Source organism: Stegodyphus dumicola, chromosome X2, assembly GCF_044657685.1.
Source record: "Stegodyphus dumicola isolate Sdum_Otavi_A_Nest chromosome X2, ASM4465768v1".
Taxonomy (NCBI): domain Eukaryota; kingdom Metazoa; phylum Arthropoda; class Arachnida; order Araneae; family Eresidae; genus Stegodyphus; species Stegodyphus dumicola.
Window position 1 is genome coordinate 172785291 of NC_140781.1, and position 22798 is coordinate 172808088.

Consider the following 22798-nt stretch of genomic DNA (forward strand, 5'->3'; position numbering starts at 1 on the left):
TCAGAACTGTTTATTCAGTTAAAGAACAGTTTGAACTTTACGACCATGTTTTCAGTTTTATCATAATGTCAGCCATGAGTTACTCCCTAAAAGCCATTAGAAGCACTGACTACTTATTGTTTTTATTTTATTACCTACGCAATTTTCAGTTGTGATTTTGTTATTTTACGATTTAATTTTCTTGTTTATGTTAAATTTTATTGTTTTATTTCAGCATTAAAGGATTTTTTATACACAGATGAAACCCATATAATGTCAAAATTAAATTATCTTTTGAGTTTATGTTCTGTATGTTTTATTTTTAATCCCTTTAGTTTGTAGTCTGTATATTATATTTCTAATAAAATTCAAAATTTGTAATTGTGTTTGTAAAATTTCTTTAGAAAACTTAAAATCACATTATTACACACTGATTATATATATATATATATACATAGGTCGTTAGAAATTTTTTTTCAGTCTTGGAATTAAAAAGAGAAACAGCTGTTTATTTTTAATTTAATTTGCAGAAAAAGATAAATTCAGCATATAATTTTTTAGGGGAATAGGTAAATTTGGGTCTAAAAATATTCACCTTCCTATACTTGTAATATCTTTTCAGCACTTGAATATTCAATTTGCATTTTTGCTTTGGTGGTGAATTCCTGTTTAAGTGTTTTTTTTTTTTTTTTTTTTTTCATGCTGTTTATTTGAATATGTGAGATTTCAGACTCAATGTTTTATTTTTGGAAATCAGTTGACATTTCGTTAGAAAAATAAACATAAACGTTATTCAGTTTGTATCCGGCAATACATGTACAATCTAGTTTAAATTGTGCGTTGAGTTTCTTAGTAATAGGATAGAAACACAAATTATGCTTCTTCAAGCACATTTACTGAAGTAAAACAATACAGAAGACAACTAAAACTAATCTACATGCAATCTGTAATTAACGAAATATCGGCATAATCAAAAGAAAATTGTATATTTCTTCTTTTTTTTTTAATACTGTATCTTATTATATGAAAGATGAGAGTCGCATTTTGCTTCATTCCTTTTTAGTGTATCATGGAATTAATGCAGCAAGAAAAGATAGTTGCTGGACAAGAGATTTTTCTCTTGTTTGATTACTACTTACTTGCTTTGATTTTTGTATTTTTTCATGTGATGAGGTCTTTTATGATACAATTTTTAAAGACAGTCAATTACTGATTGAAGGATTAATTACAGCATTTTGGCTGAAGTAAGCAGCTGCTTTAATTATGTCAAATCTCGTTTTTAAGAAGATGAAAAAAAGCGAATTTTTTAAAGAAGCAAGTTCTGTGAAAGAATTATATAATGAATAACAGTTAAGAATGCATTTAACAAAGAAATAGTGTCTTTAAATGTCTCTATGTCCCCCTTTTAATATCAACATTGATACTTTTCAGAGTAGTATTTGGTTGTTGCTTTAGTGCAATCATCTTCCAACAAAATAATGCTTTTTGAAAAATATATATTAGCATTTATACACTCTTTTGCAAAAAAATCGAAGCACCATGAAGGAAGTGGTTGTTTTTGATGAAATTGAATATGTGTATAGCTCATACACAGATAATAATGATTAAAAAATCAAGGTCATAGTACTTGGTCACGGCTCAAAATCACCCATTGAGTGCTCAAATTAGTAGTTGGTCGAACCGCCCCTGGCGGCAATGCATGCTTGAATTTGTCGAGGCAAGGAATGGTAGAGGTTCGTAAAGTCATCCTGCATTCATCAGTTGTCGCTCCAGATCTGCGATATTTCGGGATGCCCGAATCTAGCGGCGTACCATGCCTCAGACATGTTCGATTCGTTCAAGGTCTGGTGACCTTGCTGACCAAGGAAGAATATCAACAGCACGGAGCCAGTCCAAAAGTATGGGAGTGGTATGTGGCCTGGTATTATCCTGTTGGAAAATGGCCCCAGGATGGTATCAACATATCGTTGAGCTGTTAAAGATGTACGGAGGATGACTAAAGATGACCTGCTGTGATAAGAAATAGCGCCCCACACCAAGGGGTTATGGCTGATTGGGACCGCTGGCCCCGTTATTTCCAGACACGAACACGGTGGTCATCTGCTTCAAGAGTGAAGCGAGATTCATCGCTGAACACTATACGATGGCAGCCATGATGATTAGCTGTGAAACCACTCCAGACGACTCCGCCGATGTTGTGGGGACAAAGGCAAACGTCTTAAAGGCCTATGTGAACATAACTCCGCCTCAGACAAGCGCCGTGAGATGGTGGGCGGTATAGACGTGGCTGTAGTGCGCTGAATAGTCGACAATAATACCGTCGGGGCGGTTCGGGCCTGGCGAATAATCATCTTATCTTGCCTCGCATTTGTGCTCCTTGGCCTTCCAGAGCCTTCATTTCGTCGGCAATTTCCTTGTATCAACCATTGCTGCCAACATCTTTGCAGAGCAGTGTCTGTACGCTGCAGGCGGCGGGCTGTTGTTCGGTATGACCATCAAGCTTGACGCAAGCCTGCAATGCGACCACGTTGAAAGTCGTTTAGTTGTCTGTAAGGTCTTCGATATCGTCGTAATGGCATCTTCAGTTGCTTCTTTACGGAATTACAATAGCCAGCAACCAAAAAAGATAAATTTTCCGCCTCTGTTACTAGTTTTATACTTTGCGAATTGCGTGCTAGAAATGCGCGCTATGATCTCAATTCTTATTCATTTGCCTTGAAACTTTGCATGTTCGATCAAGATGTTTTTGCATACCAAATTTCGTAACGATCGCAAAAGTCCTTCTTGGTGCTTCGATTTTTTTTGCAAAAGAGTGTATATCAAATATGAACAAAACTTAATTTGGCATGCTTGTTTCGAACGTTATTGTGAAATGAATTTGTGTGTCTGCTTTTATGAAGAATGATAAAATCTATGTAGACTTGTGTAATTTCAGTTTTGCCTTCTTGCATGAAGTTGCGTTCTTAATCAATCTTCTTTTCTAATGTTCTTTGAAGTTAGTTTTTCTATACTCGGCATCACCAGTGACCAAGTCATTAAAGACTGCTAGATACTTGTAATTTTCTATTCGGGCGAAAGAGTTGGCTGCATGGGTGTTTTTCATAGTTTTCCTGTGTGTAACTTGAATACGAACCAGTTTCTGTAATAAAAACCTCCAAGGCATCCTTCTCATTAAATGGGTAGCCCTGGAGTGCTTTGTTAATATAAATAATCTAATCGTCATAATCATTTCCAACAGATTTTGTGTAATTTAATGCAATATTTCCAGTGATTCTGGCAAATTTTTTCTGAATTGCAATTAGAAATTGATTTAGGTTCACTTTGAGTTGTTTTCAGAATAGATGAATTTTCATTTACTATTCTCTAACTCGGTTTTTCTCAACCTTGGAGCTTTAGCCTGATCTTGTTTATTAAGTGACCTTGATTGAATAATTGCACTTGATGCCGAAGACCTGTATATAAATGGAACTTGGAATGTCTGTGAATATGGCCTCTCATTCCAGTGGTAATATAATAAAGATTTTATTTTATTTTATTTTATTTATTTTTTTTTTTTTAAAGAATGCAGACATTTTAACACTGAATGCAGATTTCTAAAAATTAAATTTCTTTAATTTACTTTTCTTACTTCAATAACTTAGAGGAATCTTTTCATTATCGTTATGATCATTACTATTATTTAATTTGAAAAGACAGTTACAAAAATAATTGTGAATCTGGTCTTCTGATGATAATATTTATGAATTAGTGGGTCCCGAAATAATATTAATTGACGTTCCACTGGTCTATTACATATTAACTCGCTTTTTGCCGAAAATTTTGTATCTACTTAATCCAGCCTGGAAACTTTAATATTTTAACTTGCCAATAGAAAAACAATATTAATTGATTTTCATTCATTTAAAATAAGGTAAATGAAATAATATAAAGTTCATTTTTTTAAAGTGCCGTCAGAAATGTTTTCTCTTCTCTTTTATTTTATTAAAATATTCTCAAGACATTTTTATCAAAATCTTCGAGGCAACACAAATGCAGTTTCTGTTTGCGGAATTCATTACTAGAGTTACTTTGCACAAAATAATATGAGACCTATATTTATTTACTATTTTAAGATTGTGTGAAATAGATGTCGCCTGGATTAAATGCATTTGATCTGTGAACTTCGTAAAAAACGTCGCAAAGGTGCTTTTGAAACGCTGTTAAGTCTTAATGCTAAAGTACACTTGGACTACGTATTTTGTGGAACTTTTTGAATTATTTTTCCTTTTGAGTGTTCTTTGTTATTAAACGTTTCTGTGAGCGAGATTTGGTTTAAATTTACACGCAAAGAAATTAACAAGTCCTCTTGCTGTAGGTTATAATTCTTAACTCGGCAAAAAGATTGTCGTACGTTGTCGGTGAAGTAATAATTAAATTAATAATAGCTACAGGTTAATAATATCAGTTTTAGTTTTTCTCCCCCCTTTTCTTTTTTCCGCAATCTGCTTTTTATGTGCCGCTTGCCGCTCACAGAGAGGGGGGAATTAATAACTTGCTTTTTAAAATAGGGCTTCATGTTATGTGTAAATTTACGTTTAGGATATGACAAATGTTGTACTAAACACATTATTCTTCAGTCTATTTAAAAATAAAGCGATTTTAGTTTTCAGGTGAAGTTATTTTTTATGTTCAGCGAAGGTTCATGTCACAGTCGTCAACCTGGTTACTGTATACGAAATAGAGCTGTAAAGTATGTCAGTCCTATTTTACTTGATCAAGATATAAATGTACTGCAGCTGCATGCTACTACATCTGTACATGAAATCTTCACGCACCCTTATTCAATCGATTAGGCATTTTTTCTGTCTATTCTTGGCTCTTATAAAACCCGCATTAGGTCATTACGTGCCAGGACTTGATAATAAAATTCACGCATTGTCTTAAATCGGATTCGTAGTTTCTAAAAGCTTTTCATGTGCGCCGCGGTGAATGTCCTCCCCCAGCCTCCTGTATGATTCTTTAAATGAACATTTTCTAAATCTTTTAATACTCTTTGATAATAATTCGTTTTTTTTTTCCCCCCTCTTCTATCAGCTGCCGCATTTTTTACATTAATTCCTTCACTGTAGCTGTAGTAAGAAAGTCGACTTTTTCAGTTGCCCTAAAAAACTAATGCGTTTCTTCCCATATTTAAAGGATGTTTGGTTATTTATGTTTTAAACATTAAGATATTATCTCTATTTTCAAGCATTCGTTTAAAGAGCGCCAAATGATATTGAAACGAGAAACAGATTTGTTGTTTATTAAACATATATCAGTATGTAGTAATGACAGTAAAAAGAAAATTAACAATAAAAAAAGGTGTATCTTTTAAGCTCTCAATAAAATTTAAATAAATTAAAAATTTTTTGTTTCAGAAATTTCAAAAAAATTCGATTTTTAGGTAAGATGTATGTGAATGATCATTCATTGACCAATAGTAAAACAGAGGAATACAAAAGTGACCGTTACCCCTTTAACATCGACTTTTTTCCCACACACCAGTAAAAATTTTTAAGTTTTCAAGACGGCACATCTTGAAATTTCTTTGATGTAAGTTCAGATTTCAATTCAGTGTGGTATATTTTAAGATTAGGCACCACAAACTTAGGTTCCCCCCCTACACGGTGTTTTCAGTACAACCTATGCAAACTAACAAATGGATTTCATTAGGTGTTGTGGTCTTCGGTTATTTTCTATGTAAAAATGAGCGCAAACAGTTTCTTTGATATGCTTGTTCACCCTTACGATTAGCTTCCAGTACTACCATTTAATCTTCGTCAAAAATTGCTTCGGAAGACATAGAAATCCCACTGTATCACTGGCATTCATATGAACAAAGGGAGTGTTAAGAATTGTTAACTTAGGTGGAGCAAATGGAGGATATTTTTGCATCGAAAAAGAAGAGCCTACTTTAAATAATTATCCACTCTAACATCGTCACCAGAAAATGCGTAACAATCCTATTTTGCCTAAAAACTTTTCACAGGCACTAAGATCAGAACTTCCGTTGGTCACTATCAAAATCATCCTTTTCTAAACACGCAGAAATTAAGTTATGTAACTTAAAATCTCAAGAATTTGCATTCATTATTAATTTGATAAAATATTCATTAAAAACTAGTTTAAACGAATCATAATGCACAGTATCGGAAAAAAATATCACGTATTTCATAGGAATATAGAAGAGGACGGTGATAAATTTTGTCTTTCGCTTTATTAACGTCATCTAATTAACATGATTTATTACCGTTAAGGAACGAAATTTTTTTTTTTTTTTTTTTTATCTAATGTTTTTAAGTATCATTGGATATCGGAACAAGAAAACAAGCAGTTCCCAATGCGAAAATATGAACTTATATGCACGTTCATACTATTCCAGTGTTATAACATTAGAAAATATGTTAGCCTTTAAATATTTTCAAATGAATATCAAGTTCATTATTTATTTTCTTAATTAATCCAAATGTTTGACATCACAGCTTACATTTTGCATTAAAATCGGTTATTAATATTCGGAAACTTGGACAGAATTTAAACTAGCATGAGAATTATACTCGTACATTGCAAAAGTATGCTTATGTAATTTCTCTTAATGCAGAAGTCTACCGTATGTTAAAATAATTTTTTCATATATGATAATCAGCAGAACTTTTTACACCAATACGAAGTCATTTTAATCGCTTCAGTTCTCTTTTGAATGGGATCTTCAAAAAAGCTTCATTAGATATGACTTAGGGCATAGTAAAAGCAGATAAATTTAGATTTGCACTTTAGTGAATGAAATTTCGCAGGTAGCTAAAGAAGGGTACTTTTTTGACGGACATCTTAATATGTATTGATTTATATTAAGAAGACTACAAACTATTCGGAGTTAATTCTTCTGGCTAGTAGGTCTCAAATTCAGGATAAAAATACCAGTATTCTACGGCTTCAGTCCTTGATTAGTTGATTTACTTTATTGCCTTTCTGCAATCAAGTTTCTAGTCATTGCATAGTTTTTATTAATCCGAAGAAAGCAGTAATTCAGCTGAACTACCAAAATCATTAATGGTAATAATTTATTCATAGAAGTCCTACGTTCATTATAGTTTGTATTCACAGTTTTCAAACTTTATCGTTGGAACTGACGTTTGACATTGATTTATATTTACGGAATGGAGCTAGCCCAGGTATAGTAATGGAACTGGCCAGACAGAGCTTTTTTAGGAAACGCCTTGCTGACGGCTTGCTCTGTACCTGTTACAGTGTCTCCCGTTTCATTAACTTGAACTGTAGCTGCAGTTTCCGCTGTAAAAAATTCCATTTGAGTTTAGATTGCGAAAATATTTTTCAGATATTTGAAAATTTAGCTTTAAGAGGAATATATCAATAGAATTTGAAGAAAGGCTGGAAAATTAGACTGTGAATAGTCAATTGTTGAATCAACAAATTTTTCAAAAAGTACTTTTTCATAGTAGAAATAAATGAAATGATAGTTATTTTCATTTCACAACTTTAATGAAGACATGAAATATTGAATAAAATGGATTCCAGTTTTTAAATGCTACCTGATTTGGTTAAAATTTAACAACATTGGATTTAGGTATTTTAAAAGAAGAGCTTTTCAAAAACTACGTTATTGCAATAATTCTGGTCACCAAAGAAAATTACACCTTTTAAGGATCATTGAGAAATACAAAGTAGTTCAAACTTATGCGATTTTCGAAAATTGCTTTAATAATATTTTTAAACTTATCAGTTATTATTAGGGTGAAATCAAATTAGCAAACTTAAACTGAAAATAAAATATGCAAAAACCGGGTCTGGGGGTGGGGAAGCGATTTCAAACAGGCTTGTTTTTTCGGCTGAACAGGAATTAAATAACAACGTCATTGCCGATTTTGCTTCGTTAAAAGCAAGGAAAATTAAATTATTAAAAGTCTTGAAAATTAATGTAATATGTTTTATACTTCTTCAATGAATTTTTTATTTGTCACAAAAAAAGGAATTTTTTTAACATTTTCATTTAAAAATTATAAACTATTCTCATCTTCTATAAATTAGCTTTCTTACGAATTTATAAAGCTACGATTAACAAATCTTATGAGAATTATGGTATAATTATGCGAAAAGAATTAAGATATTTATCTAAAATGCGATTAATTTTGCGATATAAAAATGTACGGATATACCTAATTGGTACAGGGGCGCGCATTTACCGCTTTGCCTCAGGTGCCTCCGTAAATTTTTTTTTTTTTTTTTTTTTTTTTTCATTTTTCCGTACAGTGTTACCATTGCTCGCTTTGAAATCGTTGAGTTTGTTAATCAAAAATTCGTTAAGGATTTACAAAATATGAAATACATAATAAAACAAATTCCAGATTCCAAATTAGGGTTTCCAGATGCCCATATTTGGTGGAGAATTACGTTATTTAAAATTTGATGGCTCTAGGTACCTTTGTTTTATCACAATGCGAGAAGCATACATACATTTATGCAGATTCTTCAATATTTAATTTCTTTAACTATAACATAGGGCGATAATATTTGGTGAATTTGAAAAGTGATACAGCGTTTTAAAGTTTTCAACGCAAAATGCCAAAACGAAATTAATAGCCCTTTGGGCTAATAAAGTGTTGAAAAAAAAAAAAAATACGTACGTATACTATCTACTGAACAAATTAAAAATAAATAAATTTCGAGATAAGGCATTTAAAAGTTTTGGAAAAAATAGACTGGAATTGGTATCGTTATTACAATTCACAAACTGAGATGAATGTGAAAGGTTTGAAGAAAATTTAATTAACCAAGCTATTAAGTATTTTGAGAACTGAAGAAAATTGAAGGAATTGTGATAACTTAAGCAGAATCAACATTAGAAGAATGGCTGACAGTAGTTAACAATGGAAGATTTGATTATGCCCTCTTTTCTTCCAAATATCCATATTTTAAAATGAAATTTTAGCGGTTTCTTGGGTTGGCTTAAATGTTAAATTGCACTAACCAGGAATATTTGAAACTCCTCAAGTATTAATTTTTAAAACAGGATACTTAAGTTGTAAGGTTTATTTAATTTTTCTAATAGTTATTATTATTTGGGAACAAGCCTTTCCTTTGCCTTCTCGGTTCTCATCTACGTTTCCTTGCCATAATGTGTTTTTAGGATTTCAGCTTATATAAATGCTGCAGAAACGAGTATTTAAGCTGAAGTCCGGGTCACTTCAAGAGAAGAGCGTCTAAGCTATCTGCTTCACGGGCGCATTGTTACGTGCCTGTTAATATTCACTGGTGATCTTAAGAGCCAACTCTGTTAGTTACTTCTGTGAAGCTTCGGCTGGTTTATTTAGATTCTGTGCTGGTTTATTTTTATTCTGTGCAGCTTCGGATGGCATTAGATTAGTTTTGTATTTTTTATCTTAAATTAAAGCCCGAATGGGGGCTTATTGTAAGCCCGATAATGGGCCATCTGTTCACTTATTTTGAGTTGGAATAAAGGGTAATTTAACCCTTCTTTGGATTTCTTACTTGCAGAAGTCTGCAAATAGTCGTTACACAGTTCTCCAATATTCTGTCTCTTAAGTACAGACCAAAGGACTCTGTTAATAAGAAAGAAAATATTTTGGAAATTGAACTTAAGGGCATTTGAATAACTTTTAAACTAAACTTCCGGCCTAAAAAGTAGAATATTTTACTGCTTCAAGAAGCATGATCATTTATTTAATTATCTTCCACGAAATGCATAGAATTTCTTTTTAAGAACAATACCAGTCCAAATTTCATTTTTGCCTGAAATTAAATTTGAAACTATGTGCACTCATTTCTACATTTTAGAGTAATTGTGTCACTTTTATTATAAGTTTTTCACAGAGCTTTTAGTACGCAAGAAAATATAAACGTATAATTAATACATTTAGTTATCTTTCATATCTGTAATGTATGTATTAGCCAATCAAAATTTATTTAAATGCTCGAAGCAGACGTTTTCACTGTTTATAAATAGTTTGATTTTGTTATGCCTTTTCCTCCGCTTCTCTCTCTCTCTCTCCTTTTTTTTTTTTTTTTTTTTTTTTTTTTGTGTGTGTGTGTGTGTGTGTGTGTGTGTGTTATCGTTGTTGCCAGGGAGCTAGCTACAGGACTAAATTATGCATCAGGAGAACCATTTATAGAAAATGTAGAGAACTTCTGATCCGGAAACATCAGAACATCAATCAATCAATTTTGACGAGGATAAAAATCTGCGGAGCGCCATCTAGAGGAAATAAAAACAGTTATTTACTGTCGTTTTATAAAGCTGTTGGCAGTATTTTTTAGAAAATGTTTTCTTAATAAATATCTGCTATAGCATGAACTTTTTTTTTTTTTTTTTTTTTTTTTTTTTTTTTTTTTTTTTTTCAAGAACAGACTCTATGATTCAACTAAGCAAAATTCAAGAAGATATGTTAGCCTGCCATTCGACCATTCGATTACAAATACTACTACTACTAATAATTATTATTAATTTTAGTGAAACACATGTTTTTAATAATGGTGGGAAAATATAAGCCAGTTTTTCACGCTGAAAATAGATGGAACATATCTGGTATCGCAAGGTACTTGTATCGATGAGTTAAAAAATAATGAAAATAATATTGTTATTAGGTAACTACAGTGGAGACCGATTTCTTCTTTGAAGATGCATTTATACGTATTGAAATTTAGGAAATTAAAAATAATAATAATCGAAAACAAAAGAAAAAATAAATAAATAAAATATAACAATTAAATTAAAAACTTGGAAGAACATCTTAAAAAAATTATACTTTGGAAATAGCTGAAGTCGATTTGGGCAGTTTTATTTTAGAGGGAATATTTAGAAAAGCTGCTGGAAGCAAAGCTTTTGATATTTAAAACCGTTTTTAAAATTAACCGAAACCTTCTTAAAAGTAATTAGTTGTTTGACAAAGCTATTCATTCCATTTCTCTAAAAATAATGAACGAATGTAAATTCATTTTATATCGTCGTGTTATTCTTTGAATTAAGGAATTAATTACACTCTATCTGATCATCCAAATTCCATCCTATGCCCTTACTTAGGTACTGATAATGATCAGGTCATCTTTATCCATTGGATTAAATGGGTTTATGGGCTATTGCACAGAAGTGCCATTAATCCAAGGGCGGTTAGAAATCACTTTTTCTCCCCTCCAGTTATGAACGTGGAAATCCTATTTAATTTTATGTGTCAAAATTCAACAAACATGTATAATTAAACAAAGATGTGCTATTTTAGACCCATCAAGAAGCAGACTGTTAATAATATTTCCAAGAGCCTTCTTTAATATTAACTGTTGCTTGACTGCTTTTCGAAACAAAGCAATTTATATTTATTTTACAAATTGCTGACAAAATATAAAATTTCAGTTTTGGCTGCATCAGTATCATTTTATTTTGTGGATATATTTGTACTTACAAATTAGCATACCGACATTGCTACCCGACCAAGACCAATACTCCAAAAAACGGGTCACTGTAACGAAAAATCGTCAAACGTAAGTAAATCGAGCTTTGCGGGAATTACGAGAAACGAATTCAGTTTTGAGAAATTTTCTTAATAAAAATTCAACTGATTTCTAAAAACGGTTAGGTGAGGAATGCATGGCTATTAAGCACATACTAAGATGAGACTCTAGCAAAAGAAGAACACATACAGAATAACCGAGTCACAAACCGAATGCACTATCCACAAATAACGATAACATTGCAATTGTCGTTATTTGTGATATTATATTCCAACATTGCTTGCTATAGAGGTTTCTTCATTTTCCAACATTTTCTACTTTGGAACTATAGCAACTATCATTAGTGCCATTTAAATGAAATAATTTAACTATTCTAGCTATAGAATAGTGTATTGAAAAGGACATCCTAGGGAAATTATTTATAGACATGGCTTGATTTCCCTCAGCAGCAAATGAATCACTCGCTTCAATCATTCGCTTTCAAATCTCCATATAATATTTAAAATACGTAAAATTTTAAGCGGTTTTTTAATGGCTCTTCAAAATGTAAACTTAGAAGCAGAATCCACCAGAAGAAATTATTTCTTCTACGTCTGAAAGAAAGTGAATTTCTTAGCTGTACGCTTTATTCGTGTATTTGAGTACTAAGTTTATAAACAGTTTAGCTGAAATAATTTGGCTGTATCTTTAATTTAATTTAAGTTTGTTAAAAATCAATAATAATTCTATAGGCTCTTCGCTTTTTCAGTTTCTTTCAGAAAAAAAAAATTAAATCCCGGTCTAAAATATGCAAATATTTATTTTTTGCAATACATACTAAACTGAAAGCACGAAAACGAAACATACTAAAAAGGTAAAATGTGTTTTTGTTTAGTTAGCTTCGAATGCAAAGTATTAAATTATAAAGGATATTTCAGGCAATAATTTTTATGGAAAGTAAACTACATGAACTATAATTTGCATCAGGAACATCTACTACGTTTAAAGAAATTGAAGGGCGGGATGCTTTCGCAATAAGTATTGTCCCTGTAAATCGAGTTCTGCTCACGGTTTTGTGAAAGTTAGCTGCCGGAAGGAATAGAAAGAATTTTGGTAACTTTTTATGTTATATGTATTTATGTACAAAAAAAAATTGCCTTAATTTTATGTATAAGTATTATCAACTCAAATAAAAAGGAATTATCTGCATTATTTAATTATTTCTCCCACCGATGTGATCAAGTCACCAGATTTTTTTAACCCACGAACTTGGTGAGAAACTTTTGGTAATCCTGTTCATAATTTAATGTTCATGAAATTCACCAATGTAGCATTTAGTGAAGTGAGCGTACGGCATATAGTTTTTCTATAATGAGAATAACTTGCACTTTAAATAATTGCCGACAGATGGCGCCAGACTTTTCAGCCCATTCCTCAGAATTCGAAAACAGCTTTTCGTAATTACACATTTTTTTTATCTTGAATAACAAACCGTGATTGAGACATCAGTGCGTGGGGCTAAAGAAATTGAGAATCACTGTTCTAGAAGCATTCAAGTTCAATTTTAGAAGTAAATGAAGGGGAAATAGCGATAATTGCTGATTATTTCACATGCCCAAAAGGAGACCGCATAGGTCTCAGCGTGACTCCGATAAAGATAATAAGAATAGGCAGACACATTTTTTAAAAACATTTTTACATACAAATAGCATGCTTAAATAAAAAATCAAACAAATACGAAGTAACTTTTAAATTGAAACAAAAATTGTTTTTTATAATTTAGTTATTTTTTTTTTATATTCGATAATTATTAAATTCCAACATTTAATGTTAAAAGAAGTTTTTTTTTTTTTTTTTTTTTTTTTTTTTTTTTTTAACATTTAAGTAGGAATTTCATTCTACAGGAAATATTGACTCCGATGCAGCCGCGGCACACGCGTTGGTTATTAACAGTCGTAGAACGTCCGACCACACCTCTGAATATATGTGTTTGTACATGTGAATTATGTTCAAATGGTGGTAGCTACTTTGTTTCTTTTTACTGGTGATTTACAATTTTTAGAAATCAGTCCACCCCCTTACCACTTCAATGACACTAAATTTATAAAAACTACATAAAGTAAAAAAAAAAAATTAAAATTATTTTATAAATAAAGGACATTAATCAATGAAACAATAATTATACTTATTTTACACTTTTACTTCTTACTATCCTAATATTTTTCAGCACCTTAAATTAATACGTGAAGAAAAAGTCCCGTAGTGTGTTTTGTGCGTATAATCTATCAAATGGAAAATCAGCTACAGCTTCCTCAGATATGTTGGCCAGTTATCTCAGCTCATATGCTTCTAAAAGTATTTAAAGGTTTTATTACTTTTTTTGCGTTTGTTTAATCTTTCATAATGAAAATTGTTAAAGAGACCGAGTAGGAGAAAATGTGATTTCACAAATTACTTTTTGCATTGTTTGCTGTAGTTAGCTTACATAATTACGGCAAAGCATCTGACGGTTACTAGCCTTACAATGTATAAACTATGAAAGGCAAGTTGGAGGAAATTTCTATTGCCTTCTTCAAATACGTTGCTAGTTATTCTGCTTAGCTGAGTTAATTTAAGAAAACGCTGAAGACTTGCAACCAGTTTTTACAATCTTTCTTCAGTATCATTTTTCATTTCTGTCCCCCTTCCATATATCGACATCAGAACCCTTGCTTTTTGCTTTGATCCGGTGGGTAATGCTCTGATATGAAAAACTGCTGTTTCATGTGGCTGAGACTCTAGTACAGTGCTTCCCAAAGTGGAGTTTGTGGTAAAATACTAGGGGATCACAAGAAGTATTCCAATATAAAACAAAAACATTTTGGTAAATAATTGATTTTAGTAATGTAAATAAACATATAGCAAAGAAAATAGTAATCAAATCCGTCTAATTTAACGTCTAGCAATTTAACTATAAAAATGCAAACGTGTATCATGTATTGAGGAATATAAGCTAAATATTAACAAGTTTGAAAACATGAACCTGAAAAATAAAGTCAAATATTTTAATAGGATTTATGTGGTCGTTTTTCTGAGACCATCTTCTATAGTCTAGGCTCTGAGTTCGATACATGCACAATTATATCGTTTTTTAGGCGATTTCTCGCTTTTGTTTTGAAGGAAGGCATAGATGAGAAGCTCAACTCACGTACATATGATGTCACAAAGGAAACTAAATATTTGACAGCTTTATTAGCAACAAAGCTATTCCGGCATGCTTTTGGTCAAAAACTGGTCCGTGTTCTGAGGGGGGGAAAAACTCTAATTTCAGCATTCCATAACTTTATATTTAATAAGTTTTATTGGTATCTCAGCAAGCTGAAAGGAATCATCTGGAAATGGGTTCAGTAACCATCTGTAACCTGTCGTACCTATTTTGAGTTTCTTTGGGAAAACAGAGCTGTTGTTTAAAACTAAACAAAGTACTTTGCATAATGGCTTCATACTTTCTTTTGACAAGACCTCTCGACAAATAACACATTGCGATTTATATATATAGTATCTTAAGTAAAGCCATATTTAAGATATTCATCCCTGTGAAGTCTGTTTTCTTATTACTGTCACTCTTAGACCTAGAGGGTTCTGCAGCTCTTTAAGTTGCGTAACTCATCATAAAGTAAAATATTTATTCGGTACTGCATTCGTCGCAACGCACTGTTTAAAACTGACGTGTCGTTGCACGACGTTGCTTGCGTAAAGCCAAACTGAATCTTCCAGCGTACGATCTAGTAGCACTCTCGTGAATATGTGGAAAATTATGAAAAGACAAATAAAGACATCTCGCAGTACGATGTGCAATTAATATTTTTATTATAAATGGCATTGTGGCGGAGGGACTAGAGGGCAGATATCAATCACAATTATTTTAAATTTAAACGGTAAAGTTAAATAATGTTTGGAAAACAATTAATTAATTTAATTAGGCCTTTTTTTGTTGCTTTTGTTTTATTTTGACTGATGAGTAGGGGAAATATGGGGTAGTGAACACTTTTCTTTTTTTTCAGAAGGGAATCGCTCTTTAGGTAACTTTCGGAACCACTGGCCTAGTGTATATTTTTCAGTCGCGAGTTTCAGCATTCCCGAGAATACTGCAAGTATCCCCTTCAAATAATTTGCAATAGAAACGGGAAATCAGCATCAGCATTCTTCGGATACATTAGCCATTGACTTTTGACTTGCGGTTTTCTTCAATTATCTTAAACCCCTATCACATCCAGCCATGCTAGGCGGGAAATTTCCGAGAATTTTCTAGTAGCTCTGGTTTAAACGGGAGGTTTCCGAGAAATGTCCCGTCTAGCTGACGAATAGATGTCTCAGCTACGAGGAACATTTTCAAACTTTTCCGAAAATGTTTCGTTTGCAGCTGTGTTCCACGTAGAAATCAACCAGTCAGACAAAAGTTCTACTTCTGAAGGATCACGGGTAATTATATATATATATATATATATATATAATGTTGTATGATTTTAAATCCATTTAGTGCGAATACAAGTTATTACAACTTGCGCAATTGCTGCAAAGTTAGTTAATAATAATTTATTTCCTAAACAGTATTGATTAATTGATTATATTATCTCCTAAGTTTAATTAATATTGCTGTTTTGTTGTAATATGACTATCTAAGTCATTTTTAAAATGTATATATATTCGTTAAATTTATAATCGTGGGAATTTCAGAGTAGACAGTATTTTATCACGTGCTTGTACTTTTGATGATTTGTTTATAAATTATTCATCGCCAAAAGTTCCCCAAATTTGTTTTATTTCGTGCTGACCGTGTGAAAAGAAATGTTATCTTTGTTATATAATAGAATATTTTTTATTAAATTTAAGGTGACTAATTTTTAAAAATCAGTTTGTATATGCGTGACTTTTCTTTTCTGCTAATTACTTATCTTTTAAATTATTTATTGCATAATCAGTAACATACTGTAAACAACATAAAAGGTGCGTGGGAAAAGGAAAGCATAGCTTATGTAATAATGAGAATACACATTAAATTTGTATGCTATATTCTCATGTTATTAATCAAATACTTTTTAGATTATAAATACATTAAGAACTATTTTTTTTATTATAAATGCTACATATTGAAACATTGGAAGTTTATGGATTTATTATTATGTATAATGAAAAACATTTATATACACGTTCATTAATATAAAACTTATTCATTACATTAATACTAATAAACATACATCAACAACTTCTAAACCATCGCATCTCTCTATATGCGTATCTAAATATATGACTTATTAGATGTGTGTTTATTTATGAATATTAAAAGGAACATTGCCAAGAAGTTTATTTGAAGTCACTTCTAATTCATATAACGATCATGTAAATGGCAACAACTGTAGTCATCAGTTCTTTGCACAATATCCTGGATATAGAATACACAGTTGAAAAATAATTGAAGTCATAATTGAAGTGCATTTTGTGCATTAGACTAGTCATTAAAATTCATCCATTAGACTAGTCATTAAATTCCATCCACACACAACCTTTGCATTTGTAATTATACTTGGAAATTTAAATAAAAAAATTGAGCAAGTAGCCTCTACGAAATATTTAACATTTTGGGGATGAAATAAAAATTTTTGACTCATCACAAAAACAAATGTCAGTAAATGACATTATATTATGTACATAAAAGTTATTAAATAAATATATGAATACAAAATACTATTTACAATAATAAAATCAGAAATAATGACAAATCACTGAATGTAAGATGAAAAGGTATTTACAAAAATATATAAAACAGATCATTACAAAGAATCGAAGTAAAATAATATACATAACTAACAATAATGTTTGAAATGAAAAGAGTGTGAGCAATACAAAGTATAACACGAAAAAAGCAATCCAAGCAAACGTCTCTCTCGCCAATCTGAGCGATAACTGATTCCTATTTGGCTTTCAAGTCTGTTTACCAAGTGACGATTGTAACCCAGTTATGTAGGTTTCATGGAAATGAGGCTCTGAGAAATGTTTCTTTCGCCGCCGTGTTCCGGCTACGAATAGCGTATGTGATAGGAGTTTTAAACAAGTTTTCGAAGAAACAACGGTTACTTCTCTTGGACATGTATCAGTTTTCTGTTGATTTGGTCCTGATATGACAACATGATCTCAAGTTCTAACGTCTCTCTTCCAGATCGGTGAACCTGATTAGTTTTTTCCAAGGTCTTCATCATCTTCACTGAACGTGTTGCACTTTGTGACTTATTGCTGTTGTCTGTGTATCGGCAAACTTGAATAGTTTCATCAGTAGATATCGAAGTTGCATCAGACCATATATCAGAGACACTTCCTAAAGTTGTTCCATCGCTGATGCGTTTTTAACATTTATTCTGTCTACTTCTCCTTGAGATGAGCTTTCAAGCACTAAATTTTCCAAATTCTCTGCTTCCACAAATGTTTCTTGTTTTAAGAATTTACTCAACTAACCGCATAGTTTTCTAATTTCTTCTGTCACCTTAGCGTTTATTTTTCCATATTCATATCCAGATAGCTTTGTTTTCTTCATTCTTTTAAATATACATAACAGTGAATAAAAAAAGACCTTTAATAATACTATTGAAATAAATGTAATCCTCACTTGAACTACTGGTATATTATAGATTTAAAATCAAGTGGGAAATGATTCGATGATAATTGACATCGATTAGCCAATACCTTACAATACAAAGGCAAAATAACTATAGCAACATGCATGCATACTAAAATTAAAAGCACAAATAGGATTTTTAAATGAAGAAATAAAATAACAGTTGGAAAATTAGAGACTATCCATTGCAAACAAATAACATGCCTAGTCAGAAGCTAGTTTTAGACTTGTAAAATAATAATAATAAAATATAAACAACAATCTCCTCTTTAAAGAAAGAAGTAATTTCAGCATTCACTTGTCCCTCACTCTACGTTTCACTTTAAACGTCCAGATGTCGTGTTTTCTAAGTGCGGACGCTCTTTCTAATAAATATTTGGCGCACGCTTTTCGGCTTAGGTTACATTCAAGAACCCAGTCCTTGGCTGTCTTAACACAGTATTCTAGTATATTATCCTTGTCCTTTTTTTTAGTATTGTTGCCCCTTATGAGAAAAACTTGACTGGTGCTTTAGGATGCTCCTATATCATCTATGCCTGGAACCGGCTCTGCGTTTGCGGGGAAACCACGAAAGCGATCGTGCAAATGACCCTTTGAATCACTTGAAAAGAAAAATTTTTAAACCAGCGATAGCATTTCGTTGTCAGACACTAACAAAGTGATTGAGTCCATAGCAATTTTCATTCTTGAAGTAATCCTTAAAATGTAAAGCTGGCGTTTTGAGCTATTTATCTCTTTTCGTGCAGTATTTAGGAAGTACGCTCTATAACTTAAAAAGCGACGCACCAAGAAGAAGTTATTCGAATGGGACGAAACTGAGTATACCCATACCTTACGACAGAATATGCAAATGATTAACTTTTGACGGCCTATGACTGACTAGCTGGAGCTTCAGCGCATTGAAACGGAACATTCGAATGGTGTCTAAAAAAGAGATTTCGATGCTAAGGCATAACTTCCATGTAAACGGGGTTCCGTCGAACAACGCGGACTGCGCCAGTGCCTTGCAGATGGGTTAGAAAACATTATGAGCATTTGTTGTCATAATTTGAAAGACGACATGCATTTGGACTAAAGGAATCGAGGTGGTCAAATCCTTAGATCGCTAGACATTTGATCGGAGCCAAGCTACCTTTCAGGGATGTTGGCAGGAAGGGGGTGAATCATGGCTAAACAGAGCGTTAAGAAGGTAGCAGTCAACAGAAGGCTGGGACAGAGTGATCCTAGGATTTTGTCACTTACAGCCCTGATGAGTCTTTATAAACGATCCGACATGTAACAAGGACACCAGCGACTGCAATGACCATTGATAGGCGACTCAGCGAACGGGGACTGAGGTCACGGGGGCCATTCCCCGACTGTTCCTCACCGCTGCGCACCGCCAGGCACGTTTGCAGTGGTGCCGGGTGCATTCGATCTGAGATGTCACGGACTGGAATAGAATAAATTGTCAGCGATGAGTCCCGCTTCGAAATGAGCCCTTATGTTCAGCGAAGACGTGTCTGGAGATGTCTGGAACAGCGGTGGAATGTTCACTTGACTGTCGTCTGCCACACTACCCCAAAACCAGAGGCTATTGTATTGGGTGCTATTTCATTTGACAGCCTTTTGGCTGTCATCCCGACACGGTGGAATGTCGATGAGATTCTACATACCCCTGGGCTTACATTTCAACAAGATATTGCCCGACCGCACAAGACATGCCTTTCAGCTGCTTATCTTCATGCTTCACCAAAGCTTTCCTGGCTGACGCAATCACCAGATATCTTCCTAATAGAGCACGTTTGGGATTTGATGAACAGACGTTTCGTGCAGATCTAACTCGCCAGTTGGAGCGTGTATAGCAAGCAGTCTCACAGTAGGACATCCGACAACTTTACGAGCCGGATAACAGCTTACATCAAGACCTGAGATGAACCAACGACTACTAAATTTTTTCTCTTGTAGTTGTATTTCCTAAATAAAACATTCAGTTCGTATAATATTGTTCCTATAATATCATTTTCAATACGTGTACATCACATCTACCGATTTTCGTCCATTCGGATAACTCCTTCTTGGTGCCATTTATTTTTTACAGTTTAAAAGCTAAGTCTTCCTTCTATAGCTGTTTTTTTAATTAGATAAAACAGTAATCTTAGCTTGTTGCAGGTTTTGAATATAACTTAAGGGCAATCAAACATAGGTCCCTCTTCTTTAAGAGCAGAAATTTGTCTGATTGCTCTCGAATTGCACAATTTTATTTAAAATCCATTCTAATCTAAGGCTGGTGTCTTTTATTTAATTTTAACTATCACATTTATTTATACCCAAAGTAAAGGGATTTTCCACTTTTTCTTTTAATATAAAGTATCTTAATTTACATAGATAATGTGCTTGAGGTAAACGTGTTTTTATTTTTCAGAACTTTGGCGGCTATAAAATTTTTGGTGGATAAATATGGAACTCAAATTTTGTGTGAAAAAGATGAAAACGGTCATACAGCAGCTCACTGGGCGTGTCTGGGTGGACATCTTAATGTTATTCAATACATGATAGACAATGGAGTGTCTATTAATATTCCTAGTTCAAGTCACATTGGTGCCTATCCCATACATTGGGCATGTGTAGAAGGACATGTATCCATTGTGGACTTTCTCCTGCGGGTAAGTTTAACGAATCGTTTAACTCTGTAAATACAACTTTTCATGTAAAATAATGTTTTGCTCATTAAATTTAAAATTTTAAAAATCATGTAAGAAATAATACTTATCATTAATTTTATATACCAACATATACTTAAATCTGTCTAATCTATCAATCTATGCTTTTTTTCAAGAAAATGTTTATCAGTCCCTTCTCCACGTAAAAATGACTGTTAGATGTTTATAAACTTCATCTTTTCTCGTTGTATAGGAAAACAAGTTTGTCAATATCACTCTTAGAAAAAATAAACCAGCAAAAAGCATATATCCAGCAAATCACCAGCAAAAAGCATAAAATCAAGCACATAAGTGATGTTTATACTCTTATTTATTTTGAAGCTTTGTTGTAAAGTGTTTGACTTATAAATTCTTACTCTTTTAATTTTAGCAAATAACATAAAATGTATAGGCTGACATGTATCGCAGTTACAGATGAATAGAAAACCTGTACGATGATACTGAACGTTTTGTATGCAGTTACATGATAAGAGTAGTTAATTGCTTGGTTTTGTCCACAGTATCAGACATATAGTACTGCCATCTCGTGCAGCATTCGTTTTCGCTGTCCCGTTACTGGAATAAGCTTGAAAATAGAAGTTTATTTAATGCACGATCTTAAAATATTTCTCTTTCCATTGCAATGCCGCATTTGGGCAAACGATACTCAATCAAGTTTCTCTTGTACGGTTTTTTCCGTCGGAAAATATCAGGTTGCTGAGTTTGCACAAAAGCCTGCAAACAAAATAATGATCTGTTTTCACAAAGTCTAGAACTAACTTTTATAAAATATATAAATTTCCCTAAAATTAACATCAGCAATAAAATCTATAATGACTATAATGAGAAATTTATTGCATTTGTCTATGCAATTGAGTTAAGTGGATATACAAACACGATAAATTTCTTCAAGTAAAAGCCAATTTAATACCTGTTTTAATACGAAGATTTTCTGCTTTTATAAGCAACAGGCCAAACTGTAGTTTTACAAGAACTGCATTTAAGAATCACAAATCTAAAGTAACATTAAATCAAACAGTTACGATTTCTCTGCTTTATACAGCTGTTTGGCATTAATACTCAATGCTCAATAAGGAAACCGATGATCGTCTTTAGTAAAATACCACCATATTCTATACGAAGCACGTAGGTATGCATAATTCAGTTTCGCAGTGTTTGACGGAGGTATGCTTTGATATAAGAATTTAAAATAGTCATCTTTCCCAAGTTCAGAGCAGGAAGAACACACAATAAATTTTAAGGCTTATTTTTCAAGATGATTGACCGAATATCAATAAACCTGTACTAATAGTCTTTAGAACCCTCTTCTCATATTATATATAAAAATTTCAAAACAGCTTGAATATCAGTAAAAGCAAAATTCGATCATTATTTGGTGTTGATGGCAACTTAAAAGGCTGTCTGAATTCTGAGAGACAGAAGTATTGGTCACCTCTCGTTAGGAGTAAATACAATTTGAAGATGCTCAAGTGGCGCGAATTCTAGCAGTAAGGTCTGAAAATAAAGTCATTGAGGAGTGTGATGTAAGAAAACTGACAGAGTAGGACTCAGAATGGAACGAACAGGTGGAAGGAAGGAAAAAGAAGTGACTACTGCACTATGCGATAAGGCAAAATAAATTGTCAAATCGGGGGAGAAATTTCAAAACCTAAAAAATGAGATAAAATCTGCTAAAGATTTGATGAGAACGTGCCATCCAGGGAAAAGCATGATAAATATAAGAAACTTGGCGTTTATTATATATGAATGCCAAATAAAAACAATATATAATAAGTAAGGAACAATTTCAAGAAACGAAATAAGAAATATAAAATGTATGATAAATATTTAAAAAAGAGAATTGCAAAGTAAAATTATAAGGGACAAGAAGAGCTATGTACAGGTGAAAAAGGAATTATACATGTAGTATAGAAAGTTGTACAGGTATATCATAAAGCAAAGAATATTTTACAAGACATCAGATAAATTTGTGGTGTCCCAAAATACGATG

The 22798-nt window shown here is 32.5% G+C and overlaps 1 protein-coding gene across 1 annotated transcript in view; it reads left to right on the plus strand.

Moving 5' to 3' along the window:
- LOC118192228 (uncharacterized) overlaps nucleotides 1-22798 on the plus strand; it is a 115144-nt gene that overhangs the window by 11714 nt on the left and 80632 nt on the right. Inside the window, exon 2 of the mRNA XM_035363141.2 lies at nucleotides 20511-20751. Coding sequence (XP_035219032.1) covers nucleotides 20511-20751 — 241 coding nt within the window. The remainder of the gene's footprint in view (nucleotides 1-20510; nucleotides 20752-22798) is intronic.